General features: G+C 35.5%; 1 protein-coding gene across 5 annotated transcripts in view; it reads left to right on the plus strand.

Annotated features, from left to right (window-relative positions):
* The first annotated feature begins 1,569 nt into the window (after positions 1–1,569).
* LOC128992502 (protein DDI1 homolog 2) overlaps positions 1,570–17,749 on the plus strand; it is a 39,113-nt gene continuing 22,933 nt past the window's right edge. The window contains exons 1-4 of one of the 5 annotated variants that reach the window (XM_054416099.1): positions 1,570–1,983; positions 10,256–10,465; positions 11,295–11,549; positions 12,044–12,276. In XM_054416099.1, coding sequence (XP_054272074.1) covers positions 1,716–1,983; positions 10,256–10,465; positions 11,295–11,549; positions 12,044–12,276 — 966 coding nt within the window. In that variant the 5' untranslated portion in view covers positions 1,570–1,715. The remainder of the gene's footprint in view (positions 1,984–10,255; positions 10,466–11,294; positions 11,550–12,043; positions 12,277–17,749) is intronic. The other 4 variants (XM_054416100.1, XM_054416098.1, XM_054416101.1 and 1 more) reach the window with 4 other exon arrangements.

The following is a 17,749-nucleotide window of genomic DNA, read 5'->3' on the forward strand; positions in this document are numbered from 1 at the left end:
TGGTCGGGCCGGCGGCGACCAAACGCGTGCACGCACCGCGACGGTACCAAAATAAATGTAATGTGTTTTATGTTTAAATAGATGACGAATCTGAGAAGAGGATAACCTGAGGATGTGGCAGTCGCCACGAAACATGTAGTTATCTACCAACACTAACAGGATATTGTAAGGTAACAAAATAATTTAATTAGTTAAAAATGGCTTTAGAAAGTCACCAAACTGCTTAGAAAATTCCAAATTTTTCCGGGGGAGGACCCCCTGACCACCCTGCTTTATTGGTGGGTGCTCCACACCCCCCAAGCCCCCGGTAGCCCCCGGTAGGCCTTGACAAGGTCCTAGAACCGCCACTGCGAAATCCCTGTCCATATAACTAGCGTTTAGACAACTGAATATGTACAGGCCGGATTTTTACCCTAGAATTTTACTCGCGGAATTTAACCCCGGATTTTTATCCCCTGGCCGGATATAAAAATTATTAAGAATAATTGATTTTCTATTTATATTTTTATTTAATTGTAAACATTTTATTATTAAGTGGCCTATCTTTATTTATTTATTTTGTAATCTCAACTAAGTAAAAAAATCGCTGTTTAATTTTGATCATATTAACCAACTTCAATGATCGAATCCTGATACTCGACTCAAACCTGTTCAATTAGTTGATGTTACAAATAAATTAATATAGGCTACTTAACAATAAAATGTTTGCTATTAAATTAAAAATTGAATGAAGAGAATTCTCACTAATTTATATATCTGGCCAGGGAGTAAAATTCCGGGGGTAAAAATCCGGGCCATACATTTTGAGCTGACCTCAAGAAGGGGGTAAAAGTCCGGTGGTAAAACTCCAGCCCGTACATTCTAGGTTTTTATAACATGATGTGTTCTGATTAAATTCTCAACCGTGAAAATATACGTTTGATTCCGCGTTTAATCCATTGAACTGATGTCGCGAAACTCAAAATTTCGCTGCCGTAATTTCATCCCCTGGTTTGTGACGTCACGTTTGCCCAGGGGGTAAAATTCCAGGGGGATTAAAACGTGGATAAAAAACCATGAGTATGTTTTATCATAGACTAACCAACACAAGTAGACTTCTCATCCCATTGTAAATTTTGAAGCTCGTTTTTCATGTCTAGTTCATGTATGCCACACTGGGCGCTAGTGTCGACGAAATTTTGTTTCTATTATTTTAGGGTTAATTTCTTGATTTGTGCTTTACTGTTTGGTTACTGTTGGTTAATGTTCATTGAATAACTAGGGGAAAATTTATTGTTTATGATTAGATCGTATTATTTGGTTAAACGAGGTTTTAAATGACTGTATTAACGGGAAACAAATTGTAAACAAAACACGACCTCTAACATAAACCGTACAGAACTAACAATACAATTGTCTTCAGCTGTTCCATTAGGATGAGAAATCTACTAAGGGAGTATGTTTTAATGGTTTTATCTATGATAAAAATCTGTTACTCCGTTTAGGCTTTTTCTCCATATTTTTTTGTCACTTTGCAGTCTGCTCTGCTGTTTTTTTAATATCGGATGTAATGTACTCTGTGTTGTGTTTTGTATTTTCATATTCTGCTGGGTTTTATAGGTTAAGTGAGTTGTAAATTTTGAAACTTTTGTTTATTTTCGTCCCGTTTGACATAGTTTTCTGTTTGCTTGACTTAAATGAACTGTCCTGCTGTTGTGCGTTTTACATAAAATAAAATGAAAGTGACAGTAACAACATTATCAGGAGATTTGTTTGTTCTCGATGTTGGAGAAGATTTGGAATTGGAAAATTTCAAAGCTTTCTGTGAAATTGAATCTGGATTTCCAGCTCCAGAAATTTCGATTGTTCATAATGGACGACCTTTAATTGGTAACAATAAATCAATGAAAAGTCATGGGGTTGTAGATGGGGATGTTGTTGTTCTTCAACACATTGCTTCAGGATCTCAGAATCGCCCCATGAATTTCACTGCTCCTGATCAAGGTTTGTAATGTTTTGTATTTTTTATAGGGAACACCAGAGTACAGTTTCTTAACTGAGCTTCGCTACTATCGATTGAAAATATCGATTTGAATAGGCTAGTAAGTTAAACCTTCGTGTGATTTTTTTAACTGTAGGCCTATCAATATTATAAAATGCAACTGTTGTTTCCACCTTAGGTCAGGGAAAAATTGGGACACTGCCCCCTCCCTCCCGGATTAACATAAATAGGCTTTAATACGGGCGTAAGGAATCAAAATCGGAACTGTCCCGGCAGAATCGGGACGGGTGGCAACCCTGACGTAACCAAACTTGCCGATAATACCAAAATCGAAAGGTCTACTAATCGAATCAATAGTTTCATAACCCAGTTAATTAACTGTACCTGAACACCATAACTTGGTCTATAAACTAGCTTATAGGGACTGCCATACATTTTCATTGATATCAGTCTAGTGTAGGTATTTTATTTATGATGTACGAGGGCAGTCTTTTTTTCTGGTTGGTTTTTTGTACAAGAGTGAGTAGGTAGCATGTAGCCTAGGCCTACGTAGGATGGTATACCTGGGATTGATAACTCATAAGGTAGGTACCTATAGGGTTACCGGTAGTTATTATCTTAATTGATTTTCAACTTATTGTCCTGGAACTCAACCAGTCTTTACTTCTTTTAGTTTTGTCTTGTAACTTTCCCAAAACCCTAGTATTGTGATGAGGGTGGTGATGGTAAGCAATGTGCAAACTTGAAAATGATAAGTTGTTCATCATTAAGTTACTGCAAAGAGTACCGGATAGGTAAAATGTTAGGAGTTTACTTTTGCAGAATAGCCTAAGTTACCATGTTGCTAGAGACCCAAGTTCTGAATAAGTAGGCTACAATTGCTGTACGGTAGTAACTTATTACTATTTAATTGCAATTATAACTTGAGTGATCTTTCAGTTTTGTTTAACACTCTCTTTACGTCTTGGCTTTTGAAATCTTAACTTAGATCCCTAAACATAGTGCTAACGAGTGAAAATTTAAATACCCCCGCCGCAGCAAACCTGCAGACTAAGCGAATTTCCATTTGCCTGATTGGATTTAGACTAAAATGTCTCCTTACAAAAAAAAACACATTTATTCCCTATTTAAATAGAATCAGTTTAACACATACTTAGGTTTGCTGCAACAGGGAGGGTAAAAGTGTTTTTTTATGTAAAATGTTAATAGTTAGTAAGAAATAAAAACATTTTCCAAATTTGGGCAAAATATGTTAATAAACAAGCACACTACAACGGTTTACTTATTCTCCATAAGAATAACATGGGAATTTTAAATTAAAAATTTTTTGGAATTTTCTCCGTAACCATTAGGCGCATTATAACGCTTCAATATACTAAATTATTTGTTTTTTTAAGCTCTACAAAATAGTTTGGAAAGAAATTTCAAAATTTTATGTTTTTTGGGTCAAAAATAGGAAAAACTCATTTTTACCCCATAAAAGCCCCCATAAACCCCTGTTCCCATGGTCCGATCATGCTGGTTCGCGAACTCGTTCGCATAAACTAGGTTTACACGTTTGTACCAAATTTCATCAAAATCGGATCATTTTTGCTCGAGTTATCGCGCTAACGGACACATATAGGCCTATATATATATATATATAAATATATATATATATATATATAAATATATATATATATGAATTTGAACGGATGGTGTTTTTGGCCTCTAGGGACCTCAAAACGAAAAAAAAAATCGGTCCCGGGTCCAGGTCTTACCATGAGTACTACGGTAATAGCTTAAAATTCCCTATATGGGAAATTCGCTAAAACGTACGTTTTCATGTCCCTGGCCTTTTATTTCGTAGATACTGGATTTGAAGTTTATTATTATGTGTTTTAATATTTTTTGGGACGGGGGCTACATGTTACACACATTTATTTGGTTTTAAATAGGTTCTAGGTATTTTTTTCGTATTTTTAAAGTCTCGAAATTCTCGACCATGACGTGTCCCTAGGGTACATTTTCCAACTTTCACGCTGTTTTTAGACTAATTATTCATGCCGAAATATATAAAGCCATATTTTTATGTCATCAGTGGTTATTAAACTTACAAAAAAGGAGCATATTATAATTTTATTGTCATTGCAAACTGACTACCACGACAAAATAAGTCTGTCCCTCGATTTGGCGTCACGACCAGTTATCTTGGAATTACAAGATTAATAAAGGAAAGATTGTGTTTTTTGTAATTTTGGTGTGTCCATGACCGTACGTAGTCATTCGATGAAGTAGACATGGTGTTAATTTTTGTTTATAATATATTTCAATTGCTAGATTAACCTAGAAGTTCACTTTGTATCCTCGAACATGAGGTGCAGGGCTACCGCCAGAACAGAGCCAAATAACACGTAATTTCACGACCAAAGTTTCACGACCATCGCGGGTTTTTTCACAACCAATCCAGCCTTATGGATTATAGTGTGTTTGGTCGTGACAATAACTTTAATATAATTGTAATTTGAACAGTTTAGTTCAATTGAAACACTTATTTTTATTATAACTAACAGTATAATTGAAGGATTGTTTAGAAAGATTTAGATTATTTCAGAAAATTCACGACCGTACCGCTTGTCCCTGACCATCACGTTTATGATTTCTATCATAAAAATTTCAAAAATTAAAATATCGTCATATTTCAATGTTTTATACACAAAAGAAGCACACCTCTATACAAAAATAACGATTTTTCGGGTCTCAGTTAAGTTTTTTCGGAGTTATACAAACTTAAAAAGATTTTAGTGGTTTTTTTCAATTTTTTGAGTTTTTTTATTTTTTTCTAGAAAGACCAAATATACCAAAAGCTTAGTGACCTTTTTATTGTATAATGGTCATAAAAGTAAATTAGTTTATAGCAAAACATAGTTATAAAAATAATATTAACTATTTTTAATATTCATTTAAACGTCTGTTATGGTCGTGACAGGATTTTGTGTTTTTTCACTAAAGATGCTCTTTTTTTAAAAAAATACCAAAGATATTGCGTTACCATGGACATTTTATGAAACTTCAAATGTTAATGAAATAAAAATTATAATAAAAGTTTTGAAAAAAAGGGGAAAAAAATTTGCAAAGTGCTTTTCCTGAAAACGTACGTTTTTAAATTTTCACTCTAACACAAGTGATATACCTATTTAAGGGATCCCCAAAACGGTGTAACCATTGAGGGCAATGTATGAATAGAGACCCCTTCACAATCATTCAGCAGTTGAATTGCATTTTTTGTCTACAGTAGGTAGTATAATCTAGTCGTGCTGCCCTAAATACAAACATACCTCTGCTAAAATGGGTAGGTAATCAATTTATTAGCTTGAATAGAAAGGCCTAGCGCACACGTTCGATTTTTCATAAAATAAAACGCCCTTGATTTATGTCTAGGCGAACACGTGGCGATTTTTTAGTCGAGAAATTGATTTTTTTTTAGTGCGTTTAAGCTATCCTAAAATGGACTTTGTTGAATTAACCTGTGTTTGTGCTCTTCTAATTAGACCAAAGAAAAAAAGAAGACAACCTAAATATTGGGTTCATCCGATAGTAAGTCAGAGACTTTAAAATCGACAGTTCTATAAACTATACACTTTACGTAATGACAGTAAAAAATTCTTTAATTACTATAGAAATGTCCTTGAAATGTCTGTTGAAAGTTTCAGTTTTTATTATACAAGCTGTGGCAATTTTAGCAAAGAAAACAACACAACTCACACTACTCCTGTGGAGAACAACAAGAGATTGGCCTATTTTTTAGTCGACCATGTGCGCGGACTGATGACAATCTGTACGTTACAGATTTTCGGGGACAATCGCCTCGCCTAGGAATCTGTGGCAAAACCCAAATTTTAAAATCGGCGCAATTCTCGATCGCCTGTGTGCGCGCTTCCATTAAAATACATGATGCACAGATCGGCCGATGAAATAGTCGCCTCAAAATAATCGCTCGTGTGCGCCTAGCCAAACACATGGCTATTTTTTTTTTTTATACATAGGCTACTAGCAGAGTACTCGTCCTTCGTATGGGGTTGGCATATAAGTTTAAAATGCTTATTGCAGTTATACTCAAGCTTTGCGTTTCCAATGGGGGAGGAAAAAGTTTGATCAAATTTGCTTCTTTAAATTGACGGAATACTATAGTATTACTCATCTACCAAAGCCATAATGTTCTACCACTTCCCCTAAACAATAAAGACAAATTACTTAATAAATTATTAAAAATTCGCAAAAAAAATCACAAACTATTCATGACATTAAAAACATAAACATAACTGTAGGCCTAAACAATCCTACTTTGACAGTTCTCTTTGCGTATCACAGTTTTTTGTTGCTGCTTAGTTCAAATTAGCTGTTTACATAAATGCAAAAAAATATACTGCTGCACCCTGTTAGTAATTCTTATAACTTTTTAATGCTTTTGTATATCATAGAACCAACTTTTTTAGTTGAAACAGCTGACTAAATTCTTTAATTCCCTCTAAATATGAATACTCATAAGGTTAACATGGGGAACTCCAGAGCCACTGGGGCGGAGCCCAAAAGGATTTTTGATATAAGAATATTCTTATATGTTAATCGGGAATGTGAGCTATCATCATGCCAAATTTCAGCCTAATCCGTCCAGTGGTTTATGCGTGATTGAACTTCAAACACACAAACAAACAAACACACAAACTTTCACATTTTATAATATTAGTAAGATTTAAAACCATGTGATCAATGCAAAGGTAAACTAGCTGTAAGTTAATGTAAACACAATTATTATTATTGGCCTTCATTGCTACAAACTATTTAGCCTTCAATGTTTTGATCTTTTTCTCAAGAGCTGTTCGCGGGGTAAGGACTTTTTAATTCAAAAAAATTTCTGCTGGTTTGAACAAAGAAATTATGTTTTTTATACCATTTGAACTATCAAGGTCTTTACTTTTATGTAGCCATTATTTGTTTAGTACAATTAAAAATAGGCCTAAGTTAGATGCCTTTTGTAATTAATATATTTAAAGGCTACTGGTATAACTTACTCTCTAATTAATACATCGCTTATGAAATACAAATAAAGTTAATGAACACAAAAACAAAATAAACAACATTCAACTTATTAGGCTTCATGGTATCCGGTATAAAAATCCTGAGAAAACCAAAACCCAAACCTACATCTAGAAACATTCTAACTTAGTAGCAATATGTAGGCCTAGGCATAACCTACGCTTAATTCTTTTGGCATAAACTATAAACAAAACTAAAAACATTTCAAATAAAAATCATTGTTGTTGGTTAACAGATATAGGCTAATGAAACAAAGCAACGGAAATGTATACAGTACAGCTAACAAAATAAAACTCAGTGATTAAAAAATTACAGTAGACTCCCTCTTATTCTTGCCAACCCTAACAAGTCGGATAACTCAAAAGGTCGGTTAAAACGGGCAATCTCTAAAAACTAAAAAAAATGAAGTGCTATTAATTTGAAATTACATAACTTATTTAAGTTAATCATCAAAGTTCTGTAGTCGTGCATGCATACATTATTTACAAAATAAACTACCTACTCTTATCTCCTTTTTTTCTTAAGTACTGTAGGTGTTATTCATATAGGCCTAAGTATTTATCTTAAGTATATAGTATATCTATAAGTATATAGATAAGTAAGAAAAAAAAGAGAAAAAAACAGTGAAGTCAAATATTTTCAGTGGAACAAATTGACTCTTGGTTGTTGGCAAGAGTAAAAAAAAAATTTTATTACCTACTTAATTCTTCGTTACAAGACGGAATGTTTATTTAAGGTTATACAGCATCATCCTGTAGAGTTTAGCGTATTGTTCCCATCGCCGAGTGTGGGAGTGGAAATGCCAAGATTCCTAGGAAGTGACAGTTGATAAACCTTACTGCTTGTAAAACAAGGTCGGTTAAAACAAACTATAATATTTTACAGCGAGGTTAATTATTGGTTAATGTGAGGTCGGTTAAGGTGGGATATACTGTAATTGTAATATACTGTAACAAATTAATAACTCGAGGTCAGCAACCTATCTAAGAACTACAAAGCTACATCTTTAAACAATCCTGCTATAGAAAACAGTTTTATGGCTAAATCAGGGGTGCCCATCCCCCCCTAGACTCATGACGCACCCCCCCCCCCAATAAATGAGGTACATAACAACAAATGAGAAACATTATTCCCCCGCCCAGTACTATTTGTAAAAAAAAGAAGTTTTATACTTTTTTTAGATATTAAAAATTCAAACCCAGTTAATCTATATAAATAAAGTTATAGTTGTGTCTGTACATTGCTCAGAATTATACATATTTTGGGTAATTTTTACGTTTTATACATTGAAGAAGTTGAAAAATGTCTTATCTCAATTTATGTCCGTCTGTCACGGCCCAGAAGGCATTTTACGCATCCTACTCTAAAGAAAACTAGAGTACCGATTTAATTGTATTCACAGGATTGGCGAGAGTGTCCTTAGCCATTAAAATATGGCCTCACTATTTTGGAAATAAAATAACGGACGATCAAAAACCCAATTTTGTGTGATTTTTCTAGTTTTTTTTTCTCCATGTTTAGGCCTACTACATACGTCATTTGAACAGCTGTTTTGATAAAGATTCCTTTTTCTAGCTGTCACTGATATGTTTACATAAATGTTGTTTACGAATACTGTGTAGGCCCTAACCATTTCCGATCACGTTTATAAGCAAATCCAAAACCAAGTGAGATTAATAATTGTGTGGCTTTGGCTTACATAACGGGTTTGATTTATCACGGGTACTAATATGTAACTGTAAATTAAATTAAATAACCAGCCATCATCCAGGTCGGGAACCAGAGATTCTGTGTGTATCAATTTGGAAACATCACAGCTCCTTTGATGAAAATGAAGTGGAAACAACGCTTGCTCCAACAATCGTCTGCTCCGTTTTACACATCTGTCATTCTGTCTGCTGTGCGCTATGTTACAACAGATTTCAGATACAACAGCTGAGGAATGATGACGATATAATGCTTAGTAATCTGTTGATTGAGTGATTAGTAACCATGGTATCTTTAGTAAGGCTGTGATTGGGCAACGAGTAGGCCTAAATATGGCGACTTGTTGAATTTGTGTATGAATTGAAAGTAAACCTAATAAAGAACGGAAGAACAAAGAAAAAGAATAACATGATTGTTCTCGTTACATTCTTTTTTAAGAGTGTTTTTACTATCTCTAAATATAATTTTACACTTTTTTATTACTCATCTATCAATTCCTATGCTGTGATACAGCACCTACTGGTAGCCTATCTGTCTATCATGAGCAGTATGTTATAACACTTTTTAAAGGTTCCTTTAATATTTACGTTATTTATAGCAATGCAGTGTTTGGCTATAGTTATTAGTTGAATTTGAGTTAGCTATAATTTTAAGCGTTGCCGTTTGTACAACTGAACCAAGATAAATCATTTGAAAAGTACAATAATAATGTTATTGCACAATAATAAGGATTGTGCAATATTGAATTTCTTTTATAAAAATACAAATCGTGACGTTAATGGCTGTTTGCAGCGTTTTAATGGGTTTGTCATCTATTTTTATACTATATTGGATTAACCGTATTTGTCATTACCCCATTACCCCCCCCCCCTCCCTATTAACTCAGGTAATCGATTATCTAAACAATAGTGTAAAGTATTGTAGCCTATGCTACTTGATTGTATTTTAACGAGCTTTATGTCAACAAAGTGTTCTGTGCTGAGTCGCGGTGTAGCTGGACGTGTCTGTACCACGCGTTATCTTTATCTATCACAGCAGTTGAGCCATGCGTCCCCTCCCTCTTAGATCTCACGTCTTGCTAATCTTGAATAATAACTTCCTACAGGAATCCTAAACTATCCGTAAATCATTTTAACTAATTGAATTCAATAGGCTAATATAACTATTGTCATTAATTAATCTACTTTATATCTGGCGACTTTGTAATATATTTTTGATTGTCTTGCAATTCACTTTAGCCACCCCCCCCCCAATTTGAATTTTTACGACCCCCCCCCCAAGAATTTCAATGACGCAGTCTGCGTCACAGCCCCCCCTTGTGGGCACCCCTGGCTAAATAATGTAGGCTACCCACCTATTTTCTTTGTAAGTTACTGGGTATAAAACTCACAGTCATTTGCTTTCAAGTGATATTTGTTATTCAATTACAAAATAAGGATTAGTGTAGGCTACATATTATTTATAACGGTCGTTACTATTGCTCTGTTATAGCAGGGCCTCTGACAGGTCTAGACTTCAGCAGCATACAAGTACCAGATGCAGTGATGACCCCTACAGGAAGTAGGCCTGCTGCAGGAGGGGCGCCGCGGATGGATGACCCTGCGTATGTTCGAGACCTGTTCCTGGCCAACCCAGACCAGCTGGCACTGCTCAAACAAAACAATCCTAGACTTGCCGACGCCCTCGCCTCGGGTAGATTAGGTTAGTTTAAACTTGATGTTCAACTGTTACTTACAGTCTGAAACTGCAAATAGTTGGTAGCATTTAAATATTCATTATTCACAAAAGGAACTTGCTAAGCCAATTTTTCTAAATTATACTGCAAGTTATGATTTGGTAACATTAGTAATTACATGAGAACGGTGCTGTATAAAGTCTTAAGGCTTAGAAAACTGTTTTGTACAAATCCAAAGTGGAACAAAGTAAAATGGTGCTTAACCATTGCGGCATTTATATTATTTACATGAGTGAGGTATTCTGTCTCTGTTAGATGCTTAAAATTTTTTCCCCGATAGCACTTTTTTATTTTATTGATGTCTAATCATTCTTGCCAGCTTTCACTTTTACATTTTGATTGATCATGCTTAAGAACATTTCAGGGCATTTTTCTTATTTTTCCAATGTTAAATGTTTAATAATCATTATGTTGGTAAACCATTTAAAAATCATTGCTCCAATATTTAAGACAAAAATAATATTTGTATTATCTACAGATGACAAACTAATCTCTGAATCTACTTTACTAAACATAGCAGGTCAGTAAGTGTGCGAGGCTGTCAAGCGAGACATTGCTTGCTCTATATCGGCCTCCTGTATGATATATTTACAAATCCAAATAGTTAAGTCAGTGGTTTGACCATCTGACTAAACCGCAATGGTACGCTACTTTAATTTAGATTACTGCACAGACAAGTAATAATTGTTGAGGACTAGTTGTGGGAAATAAAATGTGTAAACAAAAAGATATAGACACTCTCAAAAGTTTAAAATTTTGGCCACAAACAAGTACTCTCATCACAACTCTTTCCAGAGTTGTTTGCCAAGGTGCTACAAGATCAGATGCAAGAGAGAGAGAAAAGACAAGAGCAGCGACTGAGGATGATGAACGCTCACCCGTTTGACACTGAGGCGCAGCGACTCATCGCTGAAGAGATAAAGCAGAAGAATATTGAAGCCAATATGGAGGCTGCAATGGAATACAACCCGGAAACTTTTGGAACCGTCGTCATGCTGTACATCACCTGCAAAGTCAACGGATACCTGGTCAAAGCGTTTGTAGACTCTGGCAAGTGGCCGTATTTGGTTATTTTTTGGGGATAGCTTCAAACAGCCAGATAATTTTTAATTCAACTTTTTTATAACCCTAAAGCCCCAAAGTTTGACAAAACTGATGCCACGAATAACATGGGCCTACAAAAAGATCACTGTAAACTATTCTGCAAACGTTAACTTGACAAAAATAATTGTAAGCTAAGTGTAAAAACCTGGTAAACCTACTTACAAAACTATGCTAGAGCGTGGGGTTTCCCCAAAAAATCAAAAATGTCTAAAGCCAAGATAAAGCAAATGGTTGATTAAAGCTACACAAATCTTGTTTTGGTAAGGTGAAGGCCAGATGTGCAACTCATGGGGAGTTGCCTGTATGTGGCAGAGCTTGGTACTCTTGGTACTTATTTGATTAGTAAAGTAAGTTATTATAAAAGTTGAAATACTTTAATAAATAAAGTCTAGTCCTAATGTCAATTGGTTAGGATCATTTTGGTTTTCTACTTGTCACAGGGGCACAGACGACAATCATGTCGGCAGCATGTGCAGAGAGGGTGAACATCATGCGACTGGTAGACACGAGGTGGGCTGGCATTGCCAAGGGGGTGGGAGTCCAGAGGATCATAGGGAGGATTCACATGGTGCAGGTCCAGATAGAGAACGACTATCTCACCACTTCGTTCTCTGTTCTGGAGGAACAACCGATGGACATGCTTCTTGGTTTGGATATGCTGAAACGGCATCAGGTAGGCTGAGTTCTAAAGTCTTATTTTGTTGTTGACATTTTTCATGACCTAATAAGGTAAGGGATTACTGTAGTCATTAATTAGTTTTGTTTGAAATCTGTTGCATGGGACGTTACTGCAAGGTTTGGCTCAATAAGAGTTAAGGTAATAGTGTAACTTAATATTATTTTTTGAATTAAACAATCTTGATTTCTTTCTTTTGCTCCTCTTTGGAGCATCATGACTTAACAAAACAATAATTCGCACTTGGTTTCCAACTAGGAAATTAACATCTCTTTTTCTATTATTTACTTTTCTATTGTTCACTTTTTGATTCCCTTGTTCTTTTTCCCTCGTAATTTTCAAAAAGGAACTATTTTCAAATTTTATCACATGTTATTTTTTTTATACCAGTACTTTATTTTTTACCTTTCTTATATTTGGAACAGTTGCATTGAGTTGACTTAATTACTACCATCTGAATTGGACAAAACAGAATAGAAAAAACACTGTTATGTTAAATGTCTTCTGACAACGGAAATAGACTTGAATATTTTTATGACTCAAGTGTTCTTTACTTTTATTTAGTTATTACTTTGTCTCATGTAAAAAGTTTGGAGGAAACAAATAATTCTTATTCCTGAACTGAAATTACTGAGTTACTGAAATTTTTTAATTTTTAATACAGGAGTTTGATTTTTAGTTATCTCTATAGGCCTAGTTCAGAGAATAGTTTAGGGGGGAAATTTTCTCACTTTGGGCACTAAGCAAAAAACAGCTTTCCGGACCAAATAAAATAATTGTTATGTGCCTAATTGAAGAAAAACCTTAACCAATTACAGTGAAACCTCACCAAGTGGACTAATTTTGGACCCAGAGGTTGTCGAGTTATCCAGAACATTGACTTTTTTAATGGGTTTTAATTAGTGATGGGCGGATTCAAGAAAATGTCGGTACCAAATCCGGATCCGGATCTTGAAAAATTCCAGATACACACTGTCATAAGGGTGGGTTAAAAAAACGTAATTAACAGAATGCCAATTTAAATTATACTGTTTAAAATTAAATTGGTGATGTTTAAAGATTAATACATCTTATATATAGAGTAATCTACAATTGAGCCCATAATCCCTCATTTTTTGGGGACACTAAAACTTTTAAAAATCATAAAATGAAACTTTGTCCTAAGTTTACCATAGTTCGATCCTGAGTATGCTATATTGTGGTTTTTACATGCATCATCCAATTTATTTATGCCCGAATCACCTCTTGTTAATCTCTTCCTTAAATTCGTTCCAGGTCCACAGTACTGATAGACGGGTATGTAAAGTTCTACAGGTAAAATACCCTTTGTCTGTGTACAAGAAGACTGTACTGAGTTTTAACTTAGAAAAATATGTATTAGATGGGGGAGTCTTGACTTTTTTATTCACCCTGTATGGACACAGATAATCTTCTTGTACACAGACACAGGGTATTTTACTTGTAGAGTGTCACATACCCGGCTATCACTACTGTGGACCTGGAACGAATAACAAAGAGAGATGAACAAGGAGTGATCCAGGCATACAAGACCGATGTTTTCCCGATTTTTTTACTAACACAAAGTTGTCTGTATCTATGTACAAGACCGATTAACCGGATAAAACGGCGGTAAAAATTATTACCGGTGGAAGTTAATATGCACGGCTATCATTACTGTGGACCTGGAACAAAATTTGGCGGTAAAAATTATTACTGGTGGAAGTGCATATGCCCGCCTATCATTACTGTGGACCTGGAACAAAATTCGGCGGTAAAAATTATTACCTGTTGAAGTGTATATGCCCGGCTATCATTACTGTGGACCTGGAACAAAATTCGGAGGTAAAAATTAATTATTACCTGTTGAAGTGCATATGCCCGGCTATCATTACTGTGGACCTGGAACAAAATTTGGCGGTAAAAATTATTACTGGTGGAAGTGCATATGCCCGCCTATCATTACTGTGGACCTGGAAAAAAATTTGGCGGTAAACATTATTACTGGTGGAAGTGCAAATGCCCGCCTATCATTACTGTGGACCTGGAACAAAATTCGGCGGTAAAAATTATTACCTGTTGAAGTGCATATGCCCGGCTATCATTACTGTGGACCTGATACAAAATTCGGCGGTAAAAATTATTACCTGTTGAAGTGCATATGCCCGCCTATCATTACTGTGGACCTGGAACAAAATTCGGCGGTAAAAATTATTACCTGTTGAAGTGTATATGCCCGGCTATCATTACTGTGGACCTGGAACAAAATTCGGAGGTAAAAATTAATTATTACCTGTTGAAGTGCATATGCCCGGCTATCATTACTGTGGACCTGGAACAAAATTTGGCGGTAAAAATTATTACTGGTGGAAGTGCATATGCCCGCCTATCATTACTGTGGACCTGGAAAAAAATTTGGCGGTAAACATTATTACTGGTGGAAGTGCAAATGCCCGCCTATCATTACTGTGGACCTGGAACAAAATTCGGCGGTAAAAATTATTACCTGTTGAAGTGCATATGCCCGGCTATCATTACTGTGGACCTGATACAAAATTCGGCGGTAAAAATTATTACCTGTTGAAGTGCATATGCCCGCCTATCATTACTGTGGACTTGGAACAAAATTCGGCGGTAAAAATTATTACCTGTTGAAGTGCATATGCCCGGCTATCATTACTGTGGACCTGATACAAAATTCGGCGGTAAAAATTATTACCTGTTGAAGTGCATATGCCCGCCTATCATTACTGTGGACCTGGAACAAAATTCGGCGGTAAAAATTATTACCTGTTGAAGTGCATATGCCCGGCTATCATTACTGTGGACCTGATACAAAATTCGGCGGTAAAAATTATTACCTGTTGAAGTGCATATGCCCGCCTATCATTACTGTGGACCTGATACAAAATTCGGTGGTAAAAATTATTACTGGTGGAAGTGCATATGCCCGCCTATCATTACTGTGGACCTGGAACAAAATTTGGCGGTAAAAATTATTACTGGTGGAAGCGCATATGCCCGCCTATCATTACTGTGGACCTGGAACAATGGCTATATACAGTACTGTGTATTTGCTTGACTCTTTATTGTCCGGATTTTTCGCAATCTGGACCGGACGTCCGCCACATTAGTCCGGATGAGCGTACATGGATACTGACAGCTTTACGTTAGTAAAAAAATCGGGAAAAATCTGTCTTGTACATGGATTCAGACAGCTTTGTGTTAGTAAAAAAATCGGGGAAAAATCGGTCTTGTACTTGGATACAGACAGCTTTGTGTTAGTAAAGAAATCTGGAGAAAATCGGTTTTGTACATGGATACAGGCAGCTTTATGTTAGTAAAAAAATCGGTCTTGTACATGGATACAGACAGCTTTGTGTTAGTAAAGAAATCGGGAAAAAATCGGTTTTGTACATGGATACAGACAGCTTTATGTTAGTAAAAAATCGGGAAAAAATCAGATCCATCAAAACCGGATCCAGCCCAAGATCCAAAATTTTATGGATCCGATCGGGTGCGGGTTCCAGCTCGGATCCGGTAGTCCGATATCCGGATCCAACCATCACTAGTTTTAATGATTGCATAACAAACTTATTTTTACACATAAAAATGTCTTACTTAGGCTGCATGAGTTATTTTACATTTTAAATCAATAACCTCCTAAGAAATATAAAATATTTAACAATCTATACTTATTTAATATGCAAGCAGGTTTTTTGAGACAATTACTCCTCCGAAACTACTGAACCGATTTACATGTTCTTCGTGTCATTGGAAAGAGCTTAACGTGAAGTTGTGCAGGAAACTTTTTTTTTTTAATAATTAGAGGGTGAGGCCGTCGGGCCCTTTAAAAGTTCATATTTCTCCATAAGATTAACATGGGAAAACACTGTTTTGAAACTCCAGCTGTTGTCAGAAATTAAAAGTGAGAAGAAAACATATGGTAATTGTAAACAGTCAATAAATCTGCTAATTTAACGGTTAGTTGGCTACAAACATTTACTTACTTGGTTGAAATGAAATAGTTACTATTTTAATTTGGGTTGGCGTAAATATTGCAATGGAAAAACGAGAGAGCCTGGATAAATTTATATACTAAAAAGAAAACTGAATTAACACTATGCTGCATTTCTTAGTAATCATTGAAAGAGACGATTTGCAAACTATGGAAACATAAAAAGTCATAGGACACCACCAAGGAGAAGAAATAGAAATAATGTGTTTTTTTTTTATATTTATAATCGTTATTATGGACAACCTAAAGCGGCTATGAGTAAGGCTATTTGTAGAAAACACTAAAAACCCAGATCAGCTTTTGAAAAAAGATAAGATATTTACAAGAAATGTTGATTATATCGATCTGTTATGTACAACTTGAGTATTCCATTATCTTTGAGTCGAATCTTTTTTAAAGTCATCAAAAATTATGACTGTTAGGCCTATTTGTTTAAATTAATGCCTGTAATACTTAGCAATTATGAGTGCCATGATGGTACGCAAGTGGATAAGGGCATTTAAATACGGTCCCACCAACGTTCATGATGAGTAACGCACTGGGCGGCGTCATTACTGTTCCCGTACTCAGTGCCTTGCTCATCATGAACGTTGGTGGGGCCTTCTTAAAATGCCCTTACCTACTTGCGTACCATTCCGTCACTCATAATGTTCTCGCCATACATTTTACTAATCTGTCGATGATATTCAATAGCTTTCACACCTTAAGAACTTAAAAATATAATTACAGCGCGCACTTCACAGTCGACGGCAGTCTCAATTGGCGGCACCATTTTGAATGCTTGAAACCGGATGTAAACACGGCTGATTATTCTCGAATTTCCAGCTAGGTCTTACCAATAGATGCCCAAACACAGCGCAAATGTCGAAAATGCCAATCGCAGTGCAGGAACGGAGAAATTTAAAAACGGTACTTACTTAAAAAACATGCCTCGTAGTTTATTTTTGGCCTAAAAACGAGTTTACTGCAGTTAGAACTGCCAACAAAAATCGAATTACGTAGAAAAATAAAACTGAAAGTCACATTTTTTAACATTAGTCCTATGGGTTGCTAAGTAACCATGTTGGTTGAATTAAATAACAAGGAAAAAGTAAACAAAAGACTTGTAAGTTGTAACACATGTGTTCATAAAGGCATAAGGCATCTACCCACAGTATACTAGAAATTACAAAATACAGTACAAAAGCAAAAACATCACTTGTTACTATTGAGCAATGATTATACTGAAGCTTACTTGATAAATTGTAGTAAAGGCTAACTTAGCAGTGCGGAGTGTGGGATCTGTTATGACAATTAGAGTAAGGTAGAATAGATTTCCCATCCTTATGGAACCACAGAGTACATCGCTGTATGGAACAGCTGAAGCCAATTTTATTGCTAGTTCTGCCCGGTTTTCTGTAGATGTCGTGCTTTGTTTACAATTTGTTTATCGTTATTTCAGTATTTAAAACCTCG

This window comes from Macrosteles quadrilineatus, unplaced genomic scaffold (assembly GCF_028750875.1).
Source record: "Macrosteles quadrilineatus isolate MER2022 unplaced genomic scaffold, UCM_ALF_1.0 Scaffold_4__1_contigs__length_99947679, whole genome shotgun sequence".
Classification (NCBI taxonomy): domain Eukaryota; kingdom Metazoa; phylum Arthropoda; class Insecta; order Hemiptera; family Cicadellidae; genus Macrosteles; species Macrosteles quadrilineatus.